The sequence below is a fragment of the Stylophora pistillata genome, chromosome 3, assembly GCF_964205215.1.
Source record: "Stylophora pistillata chromosome 3, jaStyPist1.2, whole genome shotgun sequence".
Taxonomy (NCBI): Eukaryota; Metazoa; Cnidaria; class Anthozoa; order Scleractinia; family Pocilloporidae; genus Stylophora; species Stylophora pistillata.
Genome location: NC_142521.1, coordinates 48,918,548 through 48,938,464, shown reverse-complemented (window position 1 = coordinate 48,938,464; position 19,917 = coordinate 48,918,548). Strand labels below are relative to the sequence as shown.

The window sequence follows — 19,917 nt, the reverse complement described above, 5'->3', positions numbered from 1 at the left end:
TTCCGACCATATTTAACAACTGTCCTCCACAAAAGAAGCAAAGACGGGACACTAGCAGAGACCGCACAGAAGGGTCCTCTTCGCCGGCGTATGGGTCTCGTGCTCAGCAATTTCAGAAGCAGCCCAGGGGAGCCTATAGAAAAAGAGAAGCTGCCTGGGTACGTCTTGCAGATTGTTTACAACTGGCATTAAAGTATTTGTAGTCCACGAATAAGTAATGTCTACTTACTTTGTTTTTTTTTTCAAAGATCGTCGCTCAACATGAAAAAGACAACTCTACGGTATCCTGTGAATACGTTGTCAAAGGGCATGAAACAGCAAGTGGAGCTGAATCTTTAGCTTGCGTACAGGGGGCAGCCACGCAGACAATGTCCAACAGAAAAAAATTTTCTGTGCAATTTTGAACTAAGAGTACTGCGAAAGGCAAGTTTCTAGAATTGTGTTCCGAAATCAAAACAAATATGGTTCTCAGAAATAACCGTTTACAAACGGTTTGGTTATGATTTGTTCAGGTATTCAATGTACTGTACCCACTAAGAGTCAAGGCACCCAATGCACTCTTTTACAAGAGACGTTTGTTACATCAACATCTCGTGCAAGTGACGATGAGCCTTCAGATTGGGAAGAGGAGATGGATGTAGACGACGACCCCTTATATGTTCCCGACCCTGAAAATGTGAGAGATGAGGATGAAGATTTTGCTGATTTCGACGATTGTTTGTACGAGTGAGTGACATGTAAAAACAATTGATCATTTACTTTGTTATGCATTCATTACAACGATAAAACCTGATTAATGAACCAGACTCTTTCCAATGAGTACAATCCTTGCATTTACCTGGTAAACAGATCTCACCGGAATAAACACTTGCACGAAATCTTATTTTTACAGACAACCTCCTGGCAACAGTACACCTGCCCACGAACAGAAGTTGTTTCTGGTAGCAGAATCGTCGCTGTTGAGTTTATTTGAGTTTTGCCCTGTGTGTCGGTCAGAGTGTGACAAGCTGGTCAACTCTAGGATTGGTACCAGAATAACAGTGATGCAAAAATGTCTCTGTTACTCATTCACCAGAAGTTGGGATTCTCAGCCATCCATTGGGGACACCCCTCTTGGCAACATTATGATGTCATCAGGAATTCTGTTTGGTGGGGGAAGTCCAGCAAAGGTGCTTAAAATGATGGGCCACTTGAATGTAGTGACCATTGGGTACTCCACATTCATGTAGCATCTAAAAGAACATTTACATGCAGCAGTGGAGAGAACATACCGACAACAACAGTCCTCATTACTGGATAGCATCAGAGCTGAGGGGAAGGAGCTGATCTTGGGAGGGGATGGTCGCTGTGACAGCCTAGGGCATTCCACCAAGTAAGGCAGCTATTCTCTCATGGATTTAGAGCAAAACAAAATTCTAGATTCTCAGCTAGTCCAGGTTGGTATTTATATTCCTACATTCAAAGTTAGAGTAATATATGACTGGGCATTAATAGTTTACTTCAGTATCTGACTTATCTTTACTCTGCTGTTTAATTTATATTACTCTACAGAGTAATGAAGTAAAGAACTCCAATGCAATAGAAAAAGAAGGCCTGGAAAGATCCCTTCAATTTTTAACTGCTGAAGGACTGTCTTTTGACACCTTGATAACAGACAGACATGTCCAGTTTAGAAAGCACACGAGGGAGAAATGGCCTGCTGTTAAGCACAGATTGGATGGCTGGCATATTGGCAAAGGTTAGTTGGTATAATTAATGCCATAGCTTTGAAACCGTAATAATAAAAAATTATTCCATGAGCACCCATTGGATATGAGATGGTAAATAGCCAAGAAGGCCCATAGGGCGAGTTGGCTATAACAAATCTCAAATCCAACACGTACAAATGAAATAATTGTTTCATTCAAATGTCAACCTTCGATTTTGCTGAATTTTATTTCGGTTAAAGAAATGGCCAGAAATTGATGGAACAGTTGCCGCATCCATTTCTATATGAGGTCAAATGCAAGTATAATGGCTGGTAATCGAGATCTAGTAGACCAATTGGAAAGCTAGAATTGTATTATCTGAGGTTGAGAATTTAATAATTAATAATTAGTGGATGCAGTTTTAGTGATATCCAGAATAATCAAGGTCAAGGTCAGGGTTATCAGCTGGAGTCCAAAGGCTGGGGCTGATAACCTTAGGAAGAACTTGATTATCCTGGATATCACAACGACCTCACCCGGCCAATAATTGTTTATTATGTTTTAGTAACCTGTTACCACAAGACTACATTGGTACTTCCTGTTAATCAGACGTCATTGTTTAAGGTATTGGTGAAAAGATTGACAGTTTCGCCAAAAAGAAAGACTGTGCTGTGGAAAAAAAATGGAAGAGTGTGGTCAACCACATGTTCTGGTACGCTGCATCAACTGATGATGATGAAGAAGATTTAAAGGAGGCAAAGTGGATCTCAATCACCAATCACATCATGAACAAGCATTCGAGGCATGAAAGTCATTTGTTTCCCCAGTGTCTTCATGACAGACTGCATGGCAGAGAAAGAAAAAAGAAGTGGCTCAAACCAGGTATGGTCATGTTTAATTCTGAATGTTATTTACAAGAAATTATGTTTAAATGATGATACAGTTATTATTTACCATTTATTTGTGAATGTTGTTCAGGTTCACAACCTTATGAGAAACTAACAGAGGTACTTACAAAGGGCACACTGTTAAAGGATATCAAGCAGATGTCTGGAGCACATGCCACCTCATCAATCGAGGCCTTTCATTCAGTACAAAACCACTTTGCTACAAAATGCTGGGCTTTCTCCTACCATGGAATGACCAGCAGGTAATTGTTGAAAACAACGTGAAATGTATGACTTGGGCAAGTGAAAAAGGGACTCTGCAGAGGCAGATGCAGAGAACGATCAAAGCTGCCCTCATTTAAAAACAAATTGCATCAACATGTTCTCACATTTAATCTCAAGATCCTGCATAATTAATTTTCAGGTTGCAGATTTCCATCTTACATTTCAATGAGAACAGTGATTGGGAATGTGCTAAACTACAGGATGGTACTGGGCGTGTAAACATTGCTTTCCCCAATTACAAGAAGGGGGAACATACAATAAAAAAGATCTTAGTTCAATGCTTATAGAGTAAGTGAAGATAGCATTTGCAAGGAAACATTTCATGTGGATTAACTTCAAAAATTACTAACAATTACAACTGCTTAGATGATCCCATGTGTTAAATCTATCTCCCACAATTGGAAAATACCATGTGCGACTTTCATATGTTCACCTGCGCATAAAAAGAACTTCATAATACACCAAATATTTTTGATGATGAGATTACTGTAATGTATAGAGCGTTTTCACTCACGTGACCAAATTTCTTTATCGTCATGGTAACCGACTTCATCTGCCATCTTGGTGTTCCATGATAATCAGCTCTGAGTATTGTGACAGGAAACATTTGGAGCACATTTTACGGTTTTGAGAAGACAATCGTGTAATATTTATATTTTCGTTATCACAGTTCTTTGCCTCGTCATTAGCTGTGGGAACAAAACAGGGAAGAAGTGGTCTCACGTCGAAAAAGTAATGTTTTTTCGTGTCCCACGTGTTCAGTAAAGTCAAGGAGAGTACACCAAAGGACTTACTTCTGAGTGAAGAAGAATGTGGATCTGTGCAATAAGTAGAGATGACTTAACTGATGATATTTAAGAACGCGATAGGGTCTGCAGCCGGCACTTCGTTTCAGAAGAAGCTGCGAAAGATTGGGATCGATTCAATGTAGACTGGGTCCCTACCCTCCATCTTGAGCATTCAAGTATGCAGGTCCATTGCATCGGGCAACTATTTTATTTTCACTATAATAGTGGGTATTCTTTCTCTCCAAAAATTTTTTAACTGTAGATGTACCTTAAGCAGTCTAAAATTTAGGAAACACTTTCAGTACACCAGATTTTAAAGACTGATATAAATGGTTTCTCATTTTAGGGACTTCAAATTGCATTGTTTCAGGGTGTATACCATAGGCAAGGCATGTAGCAAAGGTGGCAGCAAATACTCCACAGTCACTGCTATTTGTCTGTTGTTGCACAGGGACAACTTGAATGCTAGTAAAATTTGAAAGTCCAACAAGATTGAGTACCTGCTCTTGTACTTCATTTAGAATAATGTTATGATACAAACTGTCATACAGGTTGACAGTGCCATCTTCACACCCAACTGAGCTTACACATACCCAGTGGGCATTACCAGTATGCAGAATCTGAATAAATTCCCCAATAACCTGATTGAAGTTTCTAACAGTGCCTAAAGTTGGTCTCTGAAAGCACTCCACATCTGGATTAATGTTCCTTAGACAAACATGTACTTCATGGATAATATCACAGTCAAGCCAACCATTGGGTGATGAAATCAATTGATAATGCCCATCATCCAGCTTTGCAAGTGATGCTGACTTTTCTGAAGAGTATTTTGAAACACCAGTTATCAAATCAGATGCATTAAAAGTGTTACTAACAACCTTTGTTCAGTTTTTTCTCCCTGATTTACACACCATACATTCCCAAGTTGTCATTGCATTGTTCAGCACCTGCTTGAAGTATAAGCAGGGCAAATGAAAAAACTTTCTACCTTGACAAAATGGGTTGTGGCATTTCAGCAGTTTATCTGAACCGTGGCTTCTGTTTGCATGTGCAGATAAATCTAATTTGAGAGCTTCATCCAAAATATCTCTCGTCTGTTTGCATTTTGATTTTTCATTTTTGGCTGCTGGTGTTTTTAGACACAGGGGACAAAACCACTTGTTAGGTACTTTTGTAATTTTCAAACAAGATAAATGAAAAGTAGAGATGGGACATGCTTGGTTTGTGCATGTTACTAGAGGCCCTCTAGCTGCCAGTCTGCAAAAACAAGCAAAAACAATTGGGATAAGGGGATGAATGAGACAAACTTCACCCACAATTTCTGGTAGCATACAGTATCTCCAGAAGTGATTAAGTTTGGAAACAACAGAGTGCCAGTGTCTGACATCAGGCAAAATTATTTCACAGAAGAGATCAATTTGCTCACGAAAACCACAAACAACAAAGTCTCATTAAAGCTTTTCAGCAGTGAATATTTACTGTTGGATTTGGTAAAAGTAGGCATGAGTTGTATTTGTTAATATACAGCTCCAAGTCTATATCCTTTAAACAATAGGGGCTTTTGACCTCCCCACATCCATTCCCACAGCAATCACACCTACACAAAACGTCAGGTGTGGCATGTAACCATGGATATTATTTATTGATAAACGTGCCACATTTCGTTACCTGAAAGTTGATGTGCTTTTCCTTCATGATCTTTTCATAAGTTTCAATAGCAACACTTTCATGTTTACAACCATATTCTGTAGACTTCTATACGCCTTAAAATAGTCTTTACTGTAATAACTCGATCGAATTTTTTGTCTGATAACAAGAGAGGATCGATTCCAAGACAAGAAATCTTCTCTAAATAACGTTTTTTCACGTGGGGATCGAGCGTGTTCGCATAATCTGAGAGAGGATATCCCGCCATGTTGAAAAATGTGGAACACCAACATGGCGACTCAACTTTCCCGCGAAATTTGTGACGTCATGTGCAAACGCTCTATTAGGCCGCTAAGTATGCTGGGATGGAAAAAACCATGTGCTTTTGATAGCGGCGGCCATGATACGTTGGCTGTAAAACTAGTTGAGTAAAATCTGATACTTTATTGCTCTTGGGATCATTACAATTACTTACTATTGAAATTCAGCTCAAATCTCATAAAGATAATCCCGTAAGAAATGAGCTACCCAAATCTATAACCCTGAGTATTGGTCTGGCCGGGGCTTGAATCCCTTTTTTCTGAGTTAAGTTATCGCCATGCCTTGGGGAGTACCGCTCACGTTTTGAATAGAAATCAACATAAGGATGAAAAGTTAAGGGAGTTGACAGTCGCATGCGTCCAAGTCAAAAAAGGCTTATCCCCGAAGTGATTTATTTCTGATGTAATATTCCTTATTCGTAGATCGTTTCTTGCTTAAAGTTCTCAATTTCAGTGCTGTTCAATGGAAGTAGCACCCGTTTGTGATTGACCTGAACCAGGACACATACAAGTCGCATTTAAGATACGATTGTCCTGTCTGAAGACATCAACGTTCTTCCTCTTCAATTCGATTGCAAATTCTATCTGACACTGGTAATAACTTTAAGCTCGACAAAGGCTACCATATTTTGAGTTCGAAATCGATCGACGTGCTTGACGTATTCCCTAATGATTAATTTCCTCCAAATAATTTTTGAAGGCATCCATCGGAAAGGCAAATACTGCCTTTCCCTTTATTTTTTTTATAAATAAATATATCTTTCATAAGGAAAAAGAAAATAAAAACAAAACAGAAAAAGCACATGTCATGTACGGCAGGAATTGCATTCACAGCCTTTTATTCTCTGGACTAAAGGCCAATCCGTTGCGCTGCATTTGCACGTACTCGTTTACATGATGACAATATACAGACAATGGACATATCTCAGCCTGTGGACCATGTTTATTGAAGCAAAATTATCATTCCCATTTTTATTATAGTACTAGGTAGAACCCCTCTACAATTTTTGTAACACGAACACTTTTCATCATTGAACAAGATGTCGTTTTACAACTTTAGCGGGCAATTGCTCGTAAAAAGATAATAGAATAAAGAATTATAAAAATTTTTTCCAGGAGGTAAACCCCCTGAGCTATACAAAAAGTCAATTCCCAGTCTTTCATTAAGTATTATCCGAGTTCACTTTGAATTTTTTTTTTTCGGTTTGTTTTTGTAAGAAAGTTTTTAATTTTTCGTGATTTGAGCCTGAAAACGTTCAGATTGGCCACGCGAAAGCGAGGCGCTACCCAGAGGCCCAGGTAACCCTCCTCGTTCCAGTCTCTCTCACACTCACTGCTGCCATATTTCTTCTTCCAAACTCCGCTTGTCTTTGTCCAACATGGATTTTCAAAACCGTGCTGGAGGGAAAACAGGTTCGGGTGGTGTAGCGTCGTGGTCAGAATCGAACAGAGACCGTCGAGAACGTCTGAGGCAGCTTGCTTTAGAGACAATCGATCTTAACAAGGTAAACCTATTTCATAGTTTACGTCGCTTGTTGACCACGCATGAGTTTGTGCGAACTCACATGCATGGCCCTCTTCATGTTACACAGCTGTGCCACGATAGGGCTTGCATACTTAAATGTATGACAAATTCTATATCCTTGAATTCATGTGCTAATAATCGATAGGTTCTGTTAGGAGTAAATTTGATTGTAGTATTATTCTGTAAGACTATATATTCTGTAACCTAAGCTTGTTTTTCAGTAATTCTTATTTATCCAGATTTATTTAGTTACTTTATAATTATTATTAGTTAATAAGTTAGTTAGTTACTTACTTTACAGTTATTATATTATCTGTTATGACTGCTGTAACAGCGCTCTAAGCTGCGACCATTTTGGTCGCCATGGCGAGTGAAAAAAGTATTTGGCGACTAAAATTCTGGTGAAAGTCACCAATCGGCGACCAACCGATTAAAAGAGAAACTTGCTTGAAAAATTATCAACAATAGGACGAATTTAATCAATAGTACAAGCTGTGGCATCACCTGCGTTTCTCTTTTCGCCTCTCGAATGCGTAAAAAAATGGCAAATTCGATCGATTTGTAGGGGCAATTGGCAATGTTGCACGGTCTCAGCAGCTTTGTAATGTTGAAATAAATCGTTTTTGCTACTAGGCAGTCTCTTCCTTTTTAGCTCAATGGATAGAGCGCTGGACTGTAGTGCGGGAGGTCGAGGGTTCGAGCCCCGACCAGACCAACACTCAAGGTCTTAAAATAATTGAGAAGAATTTGCTACCTTTCTATAACATCAGGAAATGGTTAGATATTCTAGTCTTCTCGCATAGGGACAAATAAATGGAGGTCCCGTCTCCTGCAGGGTTGGGGCAGGAGACGTTAATTTCCCACACACGAGATTACTGTGTGATGGATGTCGTCCCCTGGGGTGGGATGGGTGGGTTAGGACAGCAGGTCCACATCAGCTATTACAGCTGCCAAATTAATCAACCTGCTTAAACAAATAAATGACCTTCAACTTCAACCTAAGTGATAAGACATGCTGTTCAGCGCATTAGCCCATTGTGTAATGTATCATGAAGTCTCCTCCCCTTCTGTTTTTTTTTGGGGGGGGGGGAGGGAGTGCGACTAAATTTTTTTTCAATAAAGAAACGAGAACTTTGAGTTTAAATTTACAGGACATGTTTCGACGTTCTCATGTCATCTTCAGTTGCAAATGAGCTTTTAATGGTTTTACATTTGAATTTATATTAAGGTACATTACAAATTACGTGTCAGGGCTTTCATTACAATTTAAATATTAAATACGTAAAAAATGTAAATAGTGCATGCTTGACTAGATCAAAAAATAATAATACTAATAATAATGATAATGATAAAAGAAAAGACCAAGGAACAACATAATTAAAAGGAAAGAGACAATTCTAGATGCTTCAATTGCTGATTAACAATGGGTTTTTCCCACTTAATATGCAGTGCCTCTTTGATCTTAATTTTGTATTTTGAAGCGGCAGAATCTAAGATTGTGAAACATTCAGTATCACACGAGTCAAGACAGGCCCTTAATGATTGCAGGTGCTTGTAAATAAAAATATTATTTTTATGCGAAGTTTTGTCCGACAAGAGGTGCTCACGAACTGGTGTACAAATCTGGCGAGTGGTCTCACCAATATAACTGACATTACAGCCGGCACCCAAAAATTTATAAATGAAATGCGAACGCAGACCTAGCGGTACTGAATCTTTCATGCTGAACATGTTTCTGAGTTTAAACATACTGAAGACTAACTTAACATCTAAATCAGCTCTACAATAACGTTTGAATAGTTGTCTTAACCGACCAACATACGGAAGTTTATAATAGTGCGAAGAAGGTTTACCAGAGTTAGAGGAGGCATTCTGCCCAGTAGGAGAAGGATTATTTTTCTTAGCTAGATAGCTGTAAATGATCTTGTCTATGACCCAAGATGGAAAACAATTTTTCCGAAGCAAGAAAATAAGTTTCTTGACATCCAAATTAAGATCAAAGAGGCATTGCATATTAAGTGGGAAATACCCATTCTTAATCAGCAGTTGAAGCATCTGGAATTGTCTCTTTCCTTTTAATTATGTTGTTCCTTGGTCTTTTATTTTAACGTTATTATTATTATTATTTGATCTAGTCAAGGGCGGGCTATTTACATTTTTTGCGTATTTAAAAATTGTAACGTGAGCCCTGACACGTAATTTGTAACGTACCTTAATATAAATTCAAATGTACAACTGTTAAAAGCTCATTTGCAACTGAAGATGACATGAGAATGTTGAAACATGTCTTATAAATTTAAACTCAAAGTTGTTGTTTCTTTTTTGAGAGTTATTGTCACTGCTGACTTTACGTCCTTTTAGTAAATTTTTTTAAGGTGACCATTTTACAATTGAAGGTTGTTTGAAAAATTGAGCTTAGAGCGCTGTGTAACCTTACCTCTCCGACTGCCTCGTCTAGCTTTTGCTATTTTGCGGGCAAAATGATGCGCATGAAATTAAGAGTTCATTCATTCAGAACTCTTCACTGTTTTTGGCTTCATTACTGGTATATATACACTTTCATGATTACCGTACTTTCAACTTAAATTGCACGTGACTATGAAAGTTTATTACTATTGCAAGGCAACAAAGTGTAATTAATACAGTTACTGGTATTTTCAAGATCATTTTCCTGTAAAGAGGTGAAGTTGAACTCTTATCCTTGTTTTTATTTGCAGGATCCCTATTTTATGAAAAATCATCTCGGTTCTTATGAATGCAAATTATGCCTTACTCTTCACAATAATGAGGTAAGGTGACTGAAGTTTCTCATAGTTAAGACCTATTTTTTTTTCAAAATGGGTAAGTAAAGATCTCAAAAGAGAGCACTCACTCCTTAAAGATTGTTAAATAATACATCATCCCTATTTCCTTGAGACAAGGATCTTAACTCCAGGAAGTGGTTCTTTCTATCAATATTTTGTGCATGTAACACAGGTTAGCCAGGCCATACTACAAACTCAACAACAACTTTTAATCTGACATAATAAACCCAAATTGTGCTTTCTTTGAAATGTTGTACATTATTTTGAACTTAAGATACCTGCACAGCAGCAAGTTTTATTTTGAACCAAGACTTAAGTTACACCTCACTTCATTTGATGTAGATCAAATGTACAGCAAAGTGACATGGCTTTATACCTAATACCAATTCTTCAAGAAATGGCACAGCTATATGTTAACTTAATATGCTGAAATTTTAACTATTCAATAAAAATCTTCATGCAGATTTACCAATACTAAAATAAACAGTATATAGCGGCTTCATGACAAACACAAAGTCATCAAGGAATAGGTATAGTAGCCTTTCCCTTGAATCATACTGGAGATTACTCTTTCTCTTTGTCAAAAATCATGTTACAGATTTGCCTGTACCTAAATGTTCATCGTAGAGGCTTTACACCTAGGACATGTTCTTCAAGAAATTGATACAGCAACTTTTCTTTTGAATCATATTGAAGATTAAAACAATGATAAGTTGACAGTGAAAACAACAATCCCTTTACAAGGATGAATATCCTAGCTGGTGTATGACTATAATTCTGTCAACTAGTGGTTTATATTTAGTTTGAGATTCTTTACTCTGGTTCAGTAATTTTTTGTATACTAATCACATGATTGTAGATAAAAAAATTACAAATGGTAGCAGTTTACATTCTATGCTTATTCTTCTGGAAGTTATAAATTTATGATTTATTTTGACAACCACTTTGAATGTCATTTGAAATTAAGAATTTCGTGAATTACATGCAACAAGGATATTCTTAATGCTTTATATTTAGGGTAAACTAGGAACACTCAAAACTGTGGTCTTGTTTCATGAATCATAGATATTGAGTGTGTTGAAAGAAAAATTAATGTAAAAAAGTTTTTCAAATTATATTTATAATTATATTTCCTTGGGAATTTGACCAGCACAATTCCACAGATATTTCTGAAATTTTGGCAAGCATTTATCATAAATCTAGTTGGAAGAAGAACCTTTTTGCATAGAATGAATACTTGCAAAAAGCAAGGATTTGAGATATTTATTCAATAGAGGAAATACCCTTAAAATGAGAATTCAAAGTCATTTCTTAAAACAAGGAATGTAAATCTTATTTTTAATGGTGGTATTCTTAAACTGAGGAACTTTTATTGGAGAGTATAAAATTCTTAAAAGCAGAAATCTTAATCCTTACATTTCAAGGAATTCTTATCAATAAAGATTTAGAAATGCAAAGACTAGCAAAAACTAACGATAAAAACCGACGTTTCGGTGTCATCATGACACCATTGTCAAGGAGAAATAAAAAATAAAGTTTGTGGCAAGGTGTAACACTAAATTAGCATAAATATGTTACAAGCTAATTAAACAAATACTTTTGAGCGAATTGAATCGCTTTGCATGTTCAGAGTGGGTTTTAAATGCTTTTCATCAGAGACTTAAAACCCACTCTGAACGTGCAAAGCGATTCAATTCGCGCAAAAGTATTTGTTTAATTAGCTTGTAACATATTTATGCCAATTTAGTGTTACACCTTGCCACAAATTTTATTTTTTATTTCTCCTTGACAATGGCGTCGTGATGACACTGAAATGTCGGTTTTTATCGTTAGTTTTTGCTAGTCTTTGCATTTCAAGGAATTGACTCTCAAAATAAGGGAAAAATCCTTGTTTTGAGTATCCACTGATTTACAATAAGAATTCCGAAAAACATAAACTTTAGAGTGGTGTGAACATCCTTGTACTTGTTTTCATCCTCATGCTAATAACTATCTCAGAACTGCGAGACAGGCTTCAAGCGCAGTACTCAGTTGCAACACAAGCATAGGCATAAACATAACAAGCTAATGCTCAGGTGCATGGGCACAGCTACAACATAAACATGAGCACAAGCGCTCAGGCGATGTTATGTTAACTAGGGACATGGTTGGTATAAGCAGTATAGTGCTTGCTGATTGCCTGAAAGTCTTTCACTTATGTTAATCCTTATGCTTATGCCAACCAAGTCTTAACTAGACAGTATAAGCATAAAAAGAAGGCAACGTCTTGATAATCATATGCATATATGCTTATCCTTATGTCCGTGCGTTCCATCCAGCACATAAGCTCTTACATGCCTATCCCTATGCTTGCATCGCAAGTAAATACTCAGCTCAATATTGGATCAATAGTTTTATGATAAACAAAACAGCACCCTTTTGAACTTTCATTCCACAAACCTTTACAGTAAAATCTAGAACAGTGATTGTCTTTCATGAAATCCTAATCAGGCCATATTTTCTGTCTTTGAGGCCTAATTTAGTTTCACATTGTGTTCCTCATAATGCTAATTTACCAGTCTAACGATTCATACCCTAGTATGGAAATCATACACCCATTTCTATTGACCACACAAATTACATTGGCTTATCCAATTCACGAGTTGGCTCACAGAGCCTTTGATTTTAAATATTTTGGTTGTTTTTCAATTTCTTTTAAAACAAATTTGGAATTTTGGAATTTGAAAATGATTAAAAGTTTGCAAAAATTCACCAAATTAGTCTCCGGTACCACCTTAAACTGACAAATAGTGAAGTGAACTGGATGGAAAAGTTATATATTCATGATCACTACACATATTGATTTTTTACTTGTTATGTTTTGACAGGGAAGCTATCTTGCCCACACCCAAGGAAAAAAACATCAATCAAACTTGTAAGGATTCATGTAAACTAATTAACTAGTGTAGGTACATTCAGAATGTAGGAAGAATGGCTGTATGCTTGACTGCTTGAATAATTGCTGATATACATGTAGCAATACACCTAAATTAATTATTCTTAGAATAACATTGATGACTTAATTCCCTAGGGCTCGTCGAGCTGCAAAAGAAGCAAAAGAGGCACCAGCTCAACCAGCACCTGTGAGTACTAATTAAGTACATTTTAATTTAACAAAGTTATTAAACAACAACTGCATTTGAAGACCTTTATAGCCATGTTTATTCATTTCCGTGTGATGCTTGATGCAGCAATGAAAAAGTTACTATTTCTATTGCATGTATTCTGATTGTATTAGTTTGATTTATTGCCAGAAATTTACTTTCTTGTGTAATAAAAGAATGCTCCATGTCACCTTTAAATAAACTGTAATTTTCATTTTAACTTCCCAACTGTCTCTTCCCTTAAAATGAGTTGTAGGTGCCACCTTGGCCTTCAAACAGAATTTTCTGGCTGTAACACTGGTTTTAGTTCTTCATTTATTGGCTCCTTTGTAGATTAATCTGTACAAATTGTGATAATTTTTTTCATCCTCATGTTTTTCTCCGTCTCTATATCTCTTTGTGCCATAAGGCACATAAGGCTTTGACATTCTCTTTCCATCCACTTCAGTTTGTTGCTAAAGTTCTAACAGTCATCTATGATCGCCACCCAGCTATTCATCTTTTGTCCTTAATCATTCTCCTCCATGTTGTTTTCTCCTCCATGTTGTTTTTTACCTTTCAATTATAATATGCAAACATGTAAACTGCTGCATGTGAACTGTTATTCATCCTAAACTTCATATTTTAGACTAAACTTGTGCAATAATGTGTTCACAAGCATGATTTCCTTCTCTATCTGTGTAGTTGTAGGCCCTTATGTAGCCATCATGTCTTTTTTAAACAATTGTCAATTAAAACTAGGGAAGCAAATGCTTGGGTACAAAGAAAAATTGTTGTTTTAAGAAAAAAGGCAAAGGCATTTTTTTTTTATGGTTTTTTAATCATCTTTTATCCAATTTTTTTACAGGAAAAACCAAGGGTATCTGTTAAAAAGTTTGTCAAAATTGGTCGTCCTGGTTACAAAGGTAATAGAATAGTTTGAACCTGTTTCTGTAGCCAGAGACCTGGGTGTCTATATTGACCAAACTCTCAATTACAATGAACATATATCAAAGCTAGTTTCAAGCTGTGTTCACAAACTTGTTCAAATTAATAGGATAAAACACTTATTAGATTGGAAAACTCTACTTTTAACGATTAATGCCTTTGTATTTAGTAAACTCTTTTATTGTTCGAATAATTATATCAACAAAGTTGAAATGGTAAATTGGCCACCGTTACGATTATAACAGCTGACATTTTGAGCGTTAGCCCTTCGTCTGAGGGAATGACGAAGGGCTAACACTCGAAACGTCAGCTTTTATAATCATAACGGTGGCCAATTTGCCATTTCAACTTTGTTGATATATTCAAATTATTTCGTTACCCCCACCGACGCAGCCCCAAACACTTTCTTTAGAAACTATCAGCCTTTATTCTTTTATTGTTCGACTGTTTGGGGAAATACATCCAAATCAAATATAAAGAAGCTGCAACTCTTTGGGCCTTATATCACGTAGGTGGCTTAGCATAGAAGATAAATTGGGATTAAACAGCCGTCATGGTGCATAAATGCTTACATCATTGGGTGCCCATCTGTTTGAAAGACAAATTTTTATGTAGGTCACAAGTTCATAATAGACAACTTAGATCTTTTGATAATAATGATCTCAACTTGCTACACTGTCCACTTTCTACTGATCAAAGGTCATTTGCCTTTTGGGAAGCAAAAGTTTGGAACTCACTCCCCTTGGACCTAAAGTTAACCCCTTCACTGAGGACTTTTAAAAGAATGTATGCCAACTGCTTTTAAACAATAATTATTTATCATGAAATGTTGTATTTAATAGTTAATATTTAATTTTATCTTTTATTTCATTAAGATCATTGAGATTTTTAAATTATTTCTAATTCATGTAAGATTTTCATTTAATTTCTATTCAAGTTAGTCTATTTGTTATTTAAATATTGCTGCTGAAAAGCCCTTTTCAGGAAACGCAATGAATAAATATATATGTATATGTATGTACATATACATATGTACTTAGGTATATGTTTGTACGTGTTTGTATGTATATGTACATGTATATATAGGTATATGTATGTTTGGGTTGAGCTTTAAATAAATTTGTCTGCATTCATATAATTCAAACTATATATACATGTACATATAGGTGGAGTAGTATTTTTACTATTTTTTTTGGCTGCATGTAGTTCAAACTAGGTGGTCAAGTGTTTCTTTTTTGTTCTGGTTAAGGGCTGTAGAAATATATCAAACGAAAGAAAAACGCAAATTAAACAAGTCCAGAATCGTTTTATCTTTTGCTGACACCTTGCTATAATTGTTCTTTTCCTGTCCTGTATTAAGTTACAAAGCAGAGGGATCCTGACACAGGACAGCATAGTTTACTCTTTCAGGTAATATATGTGCATCTATGTGGACATACTTTCATTGCCACTGTGAACAATTAGAGGTGTACTTCATTTCTGATGCTGCAAAAGAACCACCCAGAATATCACCAAGGCTGTTTATGAATTGAAAATGAAATTAAATACTGGTACATAAAGGGTTTTTACAAAACAATTTTTTTTAATTCTTTTTTTCATTCTGCTCAATTTTTCCTTGAGCTTTCTCACACAGGTTTATACCACTCTGCAGTGCACATTCACCTTGCCAACAAACTGCAATTTTAATTTTAGACAAGGGAATAAATTATAAAGCATTTGAGGGCTTGTAAAATGAAAAACTGTTTGAACTCAAAAATCCTCCCAAACCCTCACAATCCTCTTAAAGTGCACCTAAACCCCAATTTTTTTTTCGCTTAATGAAATAATCTTATTTTTTTGGAGTATTTCTGTCATTTAGATATTGTCCGAAATATGCCGACTGGGTGTGCTGTATGAGGAATGTATCAAGCGCGATACCCTCTTGCAAATTTTGCACTTTTCTACATCCTTCTACAACACACTTAGTTGGCATATTTTCGGACAATATTGACTATAACCTTCCCAAACAAGTGAAAATGTGTGAAATGCAGACTTTCATGTTCTCGATTTGACGTCACATTACCCACTAGAGCCATTTCTTTTTAAACTCGGTCATGGGGCAAGGTGGCGACCGATTTTCCATATTTTGACTGGGCATAGAAAATTGAAGATTTGAGCAAATAAATAAATTTTTGCACAAATACTCCAAAAAATAAGCTTATTTCGTTAAGCGAAAAAAAATTTGGGGTTTAGGTGCACTTTAAGGGCTATGGCCTTCGGTACACTGATTGCAAGATTTCTTCTCAAAGTACCTAGTCATTTGCTCCTAAAACTTTTAAGAACTCTGAGGACTTAGAGTGACTTTTAATTTTAAGTTATTGCTTCACCATTTTATACCCGTATTTAAGTGACTCTGAATTCTATTGTACAAACTTAAATTTTAATTTTAAGTTATTGCAATTTCTAATCTATTAGGTCTTGACAGTATGTTTTAGGCTTTTTTAGATTCTTAATCTTAGAGGCACGTATGTATTTTGAACGAGCTCTACGAGCTCCTTGATGCTACGTGGGTAAATAAAGTATTGATTGATTGATTGATAATCACTGATGTTTTCCAGGTGGATTACCCAGAGATAGCAGAGAGCATCACTCCAAGACACCGCTTCATGTCTGCTTATGAACAGAGAATTGAACCTCCTGACAAGGCATGGCAGTATCTCCTCTTTGCAGCAGAGCCATATGAAACAATAGCATTCAAGGTGATTAGTTGTTGTTAGCTTTTCTCTGTTTAACTTTACCTCATGTAAACTGAGATCTACCTTGACCTACCAAATCTCGCGTCATATTTGATAAATCATTAGTTGAATTCTTATTTGGCTTGAACCATGAGGGAGATATTAAGAAGCATGGAGAATAAGTCAAATAGAGATTTGCAATTATTTCATGATATTTGTTGTGATAGATTCCAAGTCGGGAAATTGACAAAGATGAAGGGAGACTTTGGACTGAATGGAATAAAGACACAAAACAGGTCAGATTTTCGTGAAATGACATGTATCTATGAACTGTGAAGCACTGCAATACTGATACACTCAATAAACCATGAAACTATATTTTACACAGAAGAGAAAAACATATAAAAATTGCAGGACCTAGATTTTGGCAAGGCGTCTATCTAATTCAAAGTCCGCTTCGTAAACATTACTTTTAATTGTTCTTTTAACTGTTCTTGACCCTCTAAGACAGAGCAGGGCCGACCTAAGGATGGGCAAAGGAAACTAACTGAAAAAATACTATCAGTAAACTTTTCATACACTAGACCTAGAAATTCTGCACCGAAGGGGCTTTTGTTACAGGGTTTACAGTGAGGTTTTAAAATACAACATACTGTTCTCTTTTCTTGCAGTTTTTCCTCCAGTTTCATTTTCGGTTGACTCCCATTCAAATTCAACAGCAACAGCAGAAGAGAGGTGTCAGTCAGCCAGGTGTGCCACCAGGTTTAGCTCCGCCCCCTCCGAGGAACATTCCATCTGCCAATCCACTCAACCCGTTTGCTCAGCGCTGATAATTTATGTTGTCTATGTTAACTTTTCAGAGGCGTGCATACTTTTTTACACTTAGAGCTAGATTACAGACTAAAGTTTTTGTAACAGACTTGAGCACCATCAATTACAGCTAATAAAATGGGATTTACAACTTGAGAGGTTTGTGTTTCAATAGAACAAAATATTGGTGTAGACCTTAGCCAAATGGCCACAAGGCAAAAAACAAGATTATTGATCAAGTAGGCTTTATGCAAATGCCTTGTGCAAATTTTACCCTGCAGAGTCAGCAAAACTAGCCATTCCAAAACAAACGCTCCAGTGATAACTTCGTATTAGGCGTTCTGCTGACGGCGTGTGCGTTATTATTGAAGCTTCAACATTTAAATGGAAGAAAAATTTTCTGCCGACTTTGGTAGACCCAAGGGATTATAGTGACGAGGTCTACACGAAACAAATGAATATTTCGCTAGATAGATGGGGTCACAATTCTTTGTTGGTATCGTTCTCAGTGTGCGTCAATGTTGGGTTGATTCCATTGCAATACCTTACAGCACTGATTCCATGATATGATCGAAATGAGGGACCCTGACGTTCTGATAGGTGCAAACATGCTCGAGTGCTGTGATTAGATATATGCAAGATACATACCACTCAATACGCTAATCTAATTATTTTTTATATAAACAAAAAACTACAAAAACCAATTACGATATATACAACGGTATGCAGCTACGATGAAAAGATAAAGGATGGAGGTGTCATGAAAGCATGGTAGTTAACAAAGAATTTTTTTAAGTATATGTAATTCATTCTTTAATTCTCCTGAGATCAATGTACTGTGTTGTATTGTAGTGTACCTATTAGGTAATCTGTATTCTTTACTTGCGTAACCCGTTTTGTAATTAACCTTCATCCAATATTAGTTTTCTTTTCTTTTTCTGTCACCTTGCGTCCACATATATTTAAGACTTTTGGGTGGTTACGGTTGGAGAGGTTTTTTAGTTTTGAGCGAAGAGCGTTGGGGAATTGAAAGGAACAGAGACTCGTTCAACATCAGAGCCGGGAACGTAAGTGCACAGAGAAGCTGTCAGACAGTAAGCTGACGAAGAAGTGGTGATAAATAAATTAAGAAGAAAAGTCCGAACGAAGGTCAAATTACGAGAAGTTGTCTGAGCGAAGAGGAAAGTACGCAAAGTTGGAAACTGGTGAAACGGGAGATTTGTTTGTGAAACGGGAGGTTGGTTTGTGAAACGGAAATTTGGTTCGTTAGTACGTAGTTTGTTGGTGGAGCGTGGGAGAGTTGAGGACAAGTCAAGAACACGGACGCAAGGCGAACTGAACTAGTAAAAACTTATTTTTTTTTAGTTAATAATACTCTTCTAAATAGATTTAGCGTACTCTAATTTTAGATTATATTCCTGTAAATTAATTAAGGTAAATAATTTAGCTTATTGTATTATCGTGATTGTTAGTTACTATTATTGTCTTAATAAATATTTGTAGGCTTACGTTTGGTTGTGGCGTGTTTTCTCGGGTTTGTTTATGCCTGGTGTTTTTTTTGTGCATGTGTTAAAGGGCGCCCACCTTTGTGGCGCGGTATCGTCACAGGGGGAAAGACGGCGTCTATTAAACTAGTGGTAAGCCAACAGTTTCCATTGATTTGTAACAGCGATCCGGCGATACCGCCCTAACAAAGTGGTAGAGTGAAAAGTAAAAGACGTAATAAGCTAAAAAAACAAGCATTGTGGATGGGGATCCAGCAAAGAAAACCATTTCCCTGACAACCGCAACCGTTATTTCTCACTTCCGCGTTCTTAAATTGCCTACACTGACTGGGGCTTGGAACAGGTCATTCTTCGTCTGTCTTCTCAAAGTAGTTATCATGCTTAAGCTCAATATGGGCTGATTCAAGGCTTCGACACCCCTCCCCCGGGCAACTCACGGGCATTTGATCCTCATCCGTGACCGGGGGCTGGCGAATTTGAACCTTGCCTCGCTGGGGTAGGGATTTAAACGAGAAGTGTCAAGTCTTTCTAGTGGAATTAAAGTGTTTTATCTCTAAAAACTGAACGTGTTTATGTTTATTAGTTCCTGAGCTAACCGCCTCCCAGTTAGCTCAATGGATAGAGCGCTGGACTGTTGTACGGGAGGTCGAGGGTTCGAGCGCCAGCCGGACCGACACTCAAGGTCTTAAAATAATTGAGAAGAATTTGCTACCTTTCTATAACATCAAGAAATGGTTAGATATTCTAGTCTTCTCGGATAGGGACGAATAAATGGAGGTCCCGTCTCCTGCAGGGTTGGGGTAGGAGACGTTAATTTCCCACACACGAGATTACTGTGTGATGGATGTCCTCCCCTGGGCTGAGATGGGTGGGA

General features: G+C 36.9%; 2 protein-coding genes, 1 long non-coding RNA gene and 1 pseudogene across 4 annotated transcripts in view; 3 read left to right on the top strand and 1 right to left on the bottom strand.

Moving 5' to 3' along the window:
- Positions 1 to 413, top strand: part of LOC111337573 (uncharacterized) — a 671-nt pseudogene extending 258 nt beyond the window's left edge. The window contains exons 1-2 of the transcript XR_015998354.1: positions 1 to 158; positions 249 to 413. The exon at positions 1 to 158 is cut by the window's left edge and continues 258 nt beyond it. The product of XR_015998354.1 is annotated as an uncharacterized LOC111337573 (transcript). The remainder of the gene's footprint in view (positions 159 to 248) is intronic.
- A 172-nt stretch (positions 414 to 585) lies between these two features.
- LOC111337890 (uncharacterized) lies at positions 586 to 3,646 on the top strand. Its single transcript, XM_022944275.2, has 6 exons — positions 586 to 726; positions 893 to 1,436; positions 1,552 to 1,738; positions 2,313 to 2,570; positions 2,667 to 2,838; positions 3,000 to 3,646. Exons 2-6 carry the CDS (start codon positions 1,392 to 1,394, stop codon positions 3,145 to 3,147), a joined length of 810 nt encoding a protein of 269 aa, XP_022800010.2. The 5' UTR covers positions 586 to 726; positions 893 to 1,391; the 3' UTR covers positions 3,148 to 3,646.
- LOC148736552 (uncharacterized) lies at positions 2,950 to 5,635 on the bottom strand. Its single transcript, XR_015998356.1, has 2 exons — positions 5,317 to 5,635; positions 2,950 to 4,905 (listed from the first exon to the last, which is right to left on the bottom strand). It is a non-coding gene; the product is annotated as an uncharacterized LOC148736552 (long non-coding RNA).
- A 1,292-nt stretch (positions 5,636 to 6,927) lies between these two features.
- Positions 6,928 to 19,046, top strand: LOC111337484 (splicing factor 3A subunit 2). The gene is made up of 9 exons (XM_022943802.2): positions 6,928 to 7,120; positions 9,858 to 9,929; positions 12,812 to 12,858; positions 13,015 to 13,066; positions 13,935 to 13,992; positions 15,375 to 15,424; positions 16,612 to 16,752; positions 16,956 to 17,024; positions 17,400 to 19,046. The coding sequence occupies exons 1-9, from the start codon at positions 6,995 to 6,997 to the stop codon at positions 17,556 to 17,558; spliced, it is 774 nt and encodes a 257-aa protein (XP_022799537.1). The 5' UTR covers positions 6,928 to 6,994; the 3' UTR covers positions 17,559 to 19,046.
- The last annotated feature ends 871 nt before the right edge of the window (positions 19,047 to 19,917 follow it).

Coding starts and splice junctions, on each gene's coding strand:
- LOC111337890 (XM_022944275.2), top strand. CDS start 1,392: ATGGATTTAGAGCAAAACAAAATTCTAGATTCTCAGCTAGTCCAG. Junction 1,437..1,551: donor TAGATTCTCAGCTAGTCCAG/GTTGGTATTTAT, acceptor ATTACTCTACAG/AGTAATGAAGTAAAGAACTC. Junction 2,571..2,666: donor AAAGAAGTGGCTCAAACCAG/GTATGGTCATGT, acceptor AATGTTGTTCAG/GTTCACAACCTTATGAGAAA.
- LOC111337484 (XM_022943802.2), top strand. CDS start 6,995: ATGGATTTTCAAAACCGTGCTGGAGGGAAAACAGGTTCGGGTGGTGTA. Junction 7,121..9,857: donor AGACAATCGATCTTAACAAG/GTAAACCTATTT, acceptor TTTTATTTGCAG/GATCCCTATTTTATGAAAAA. Junction 13,067..13,934: donor CACCAGCTCAACCAGCACCT/GTGAGTACTAAT, acceptor ATTTTTTTACAG/GAAAAACCAAGGGTATCTGT.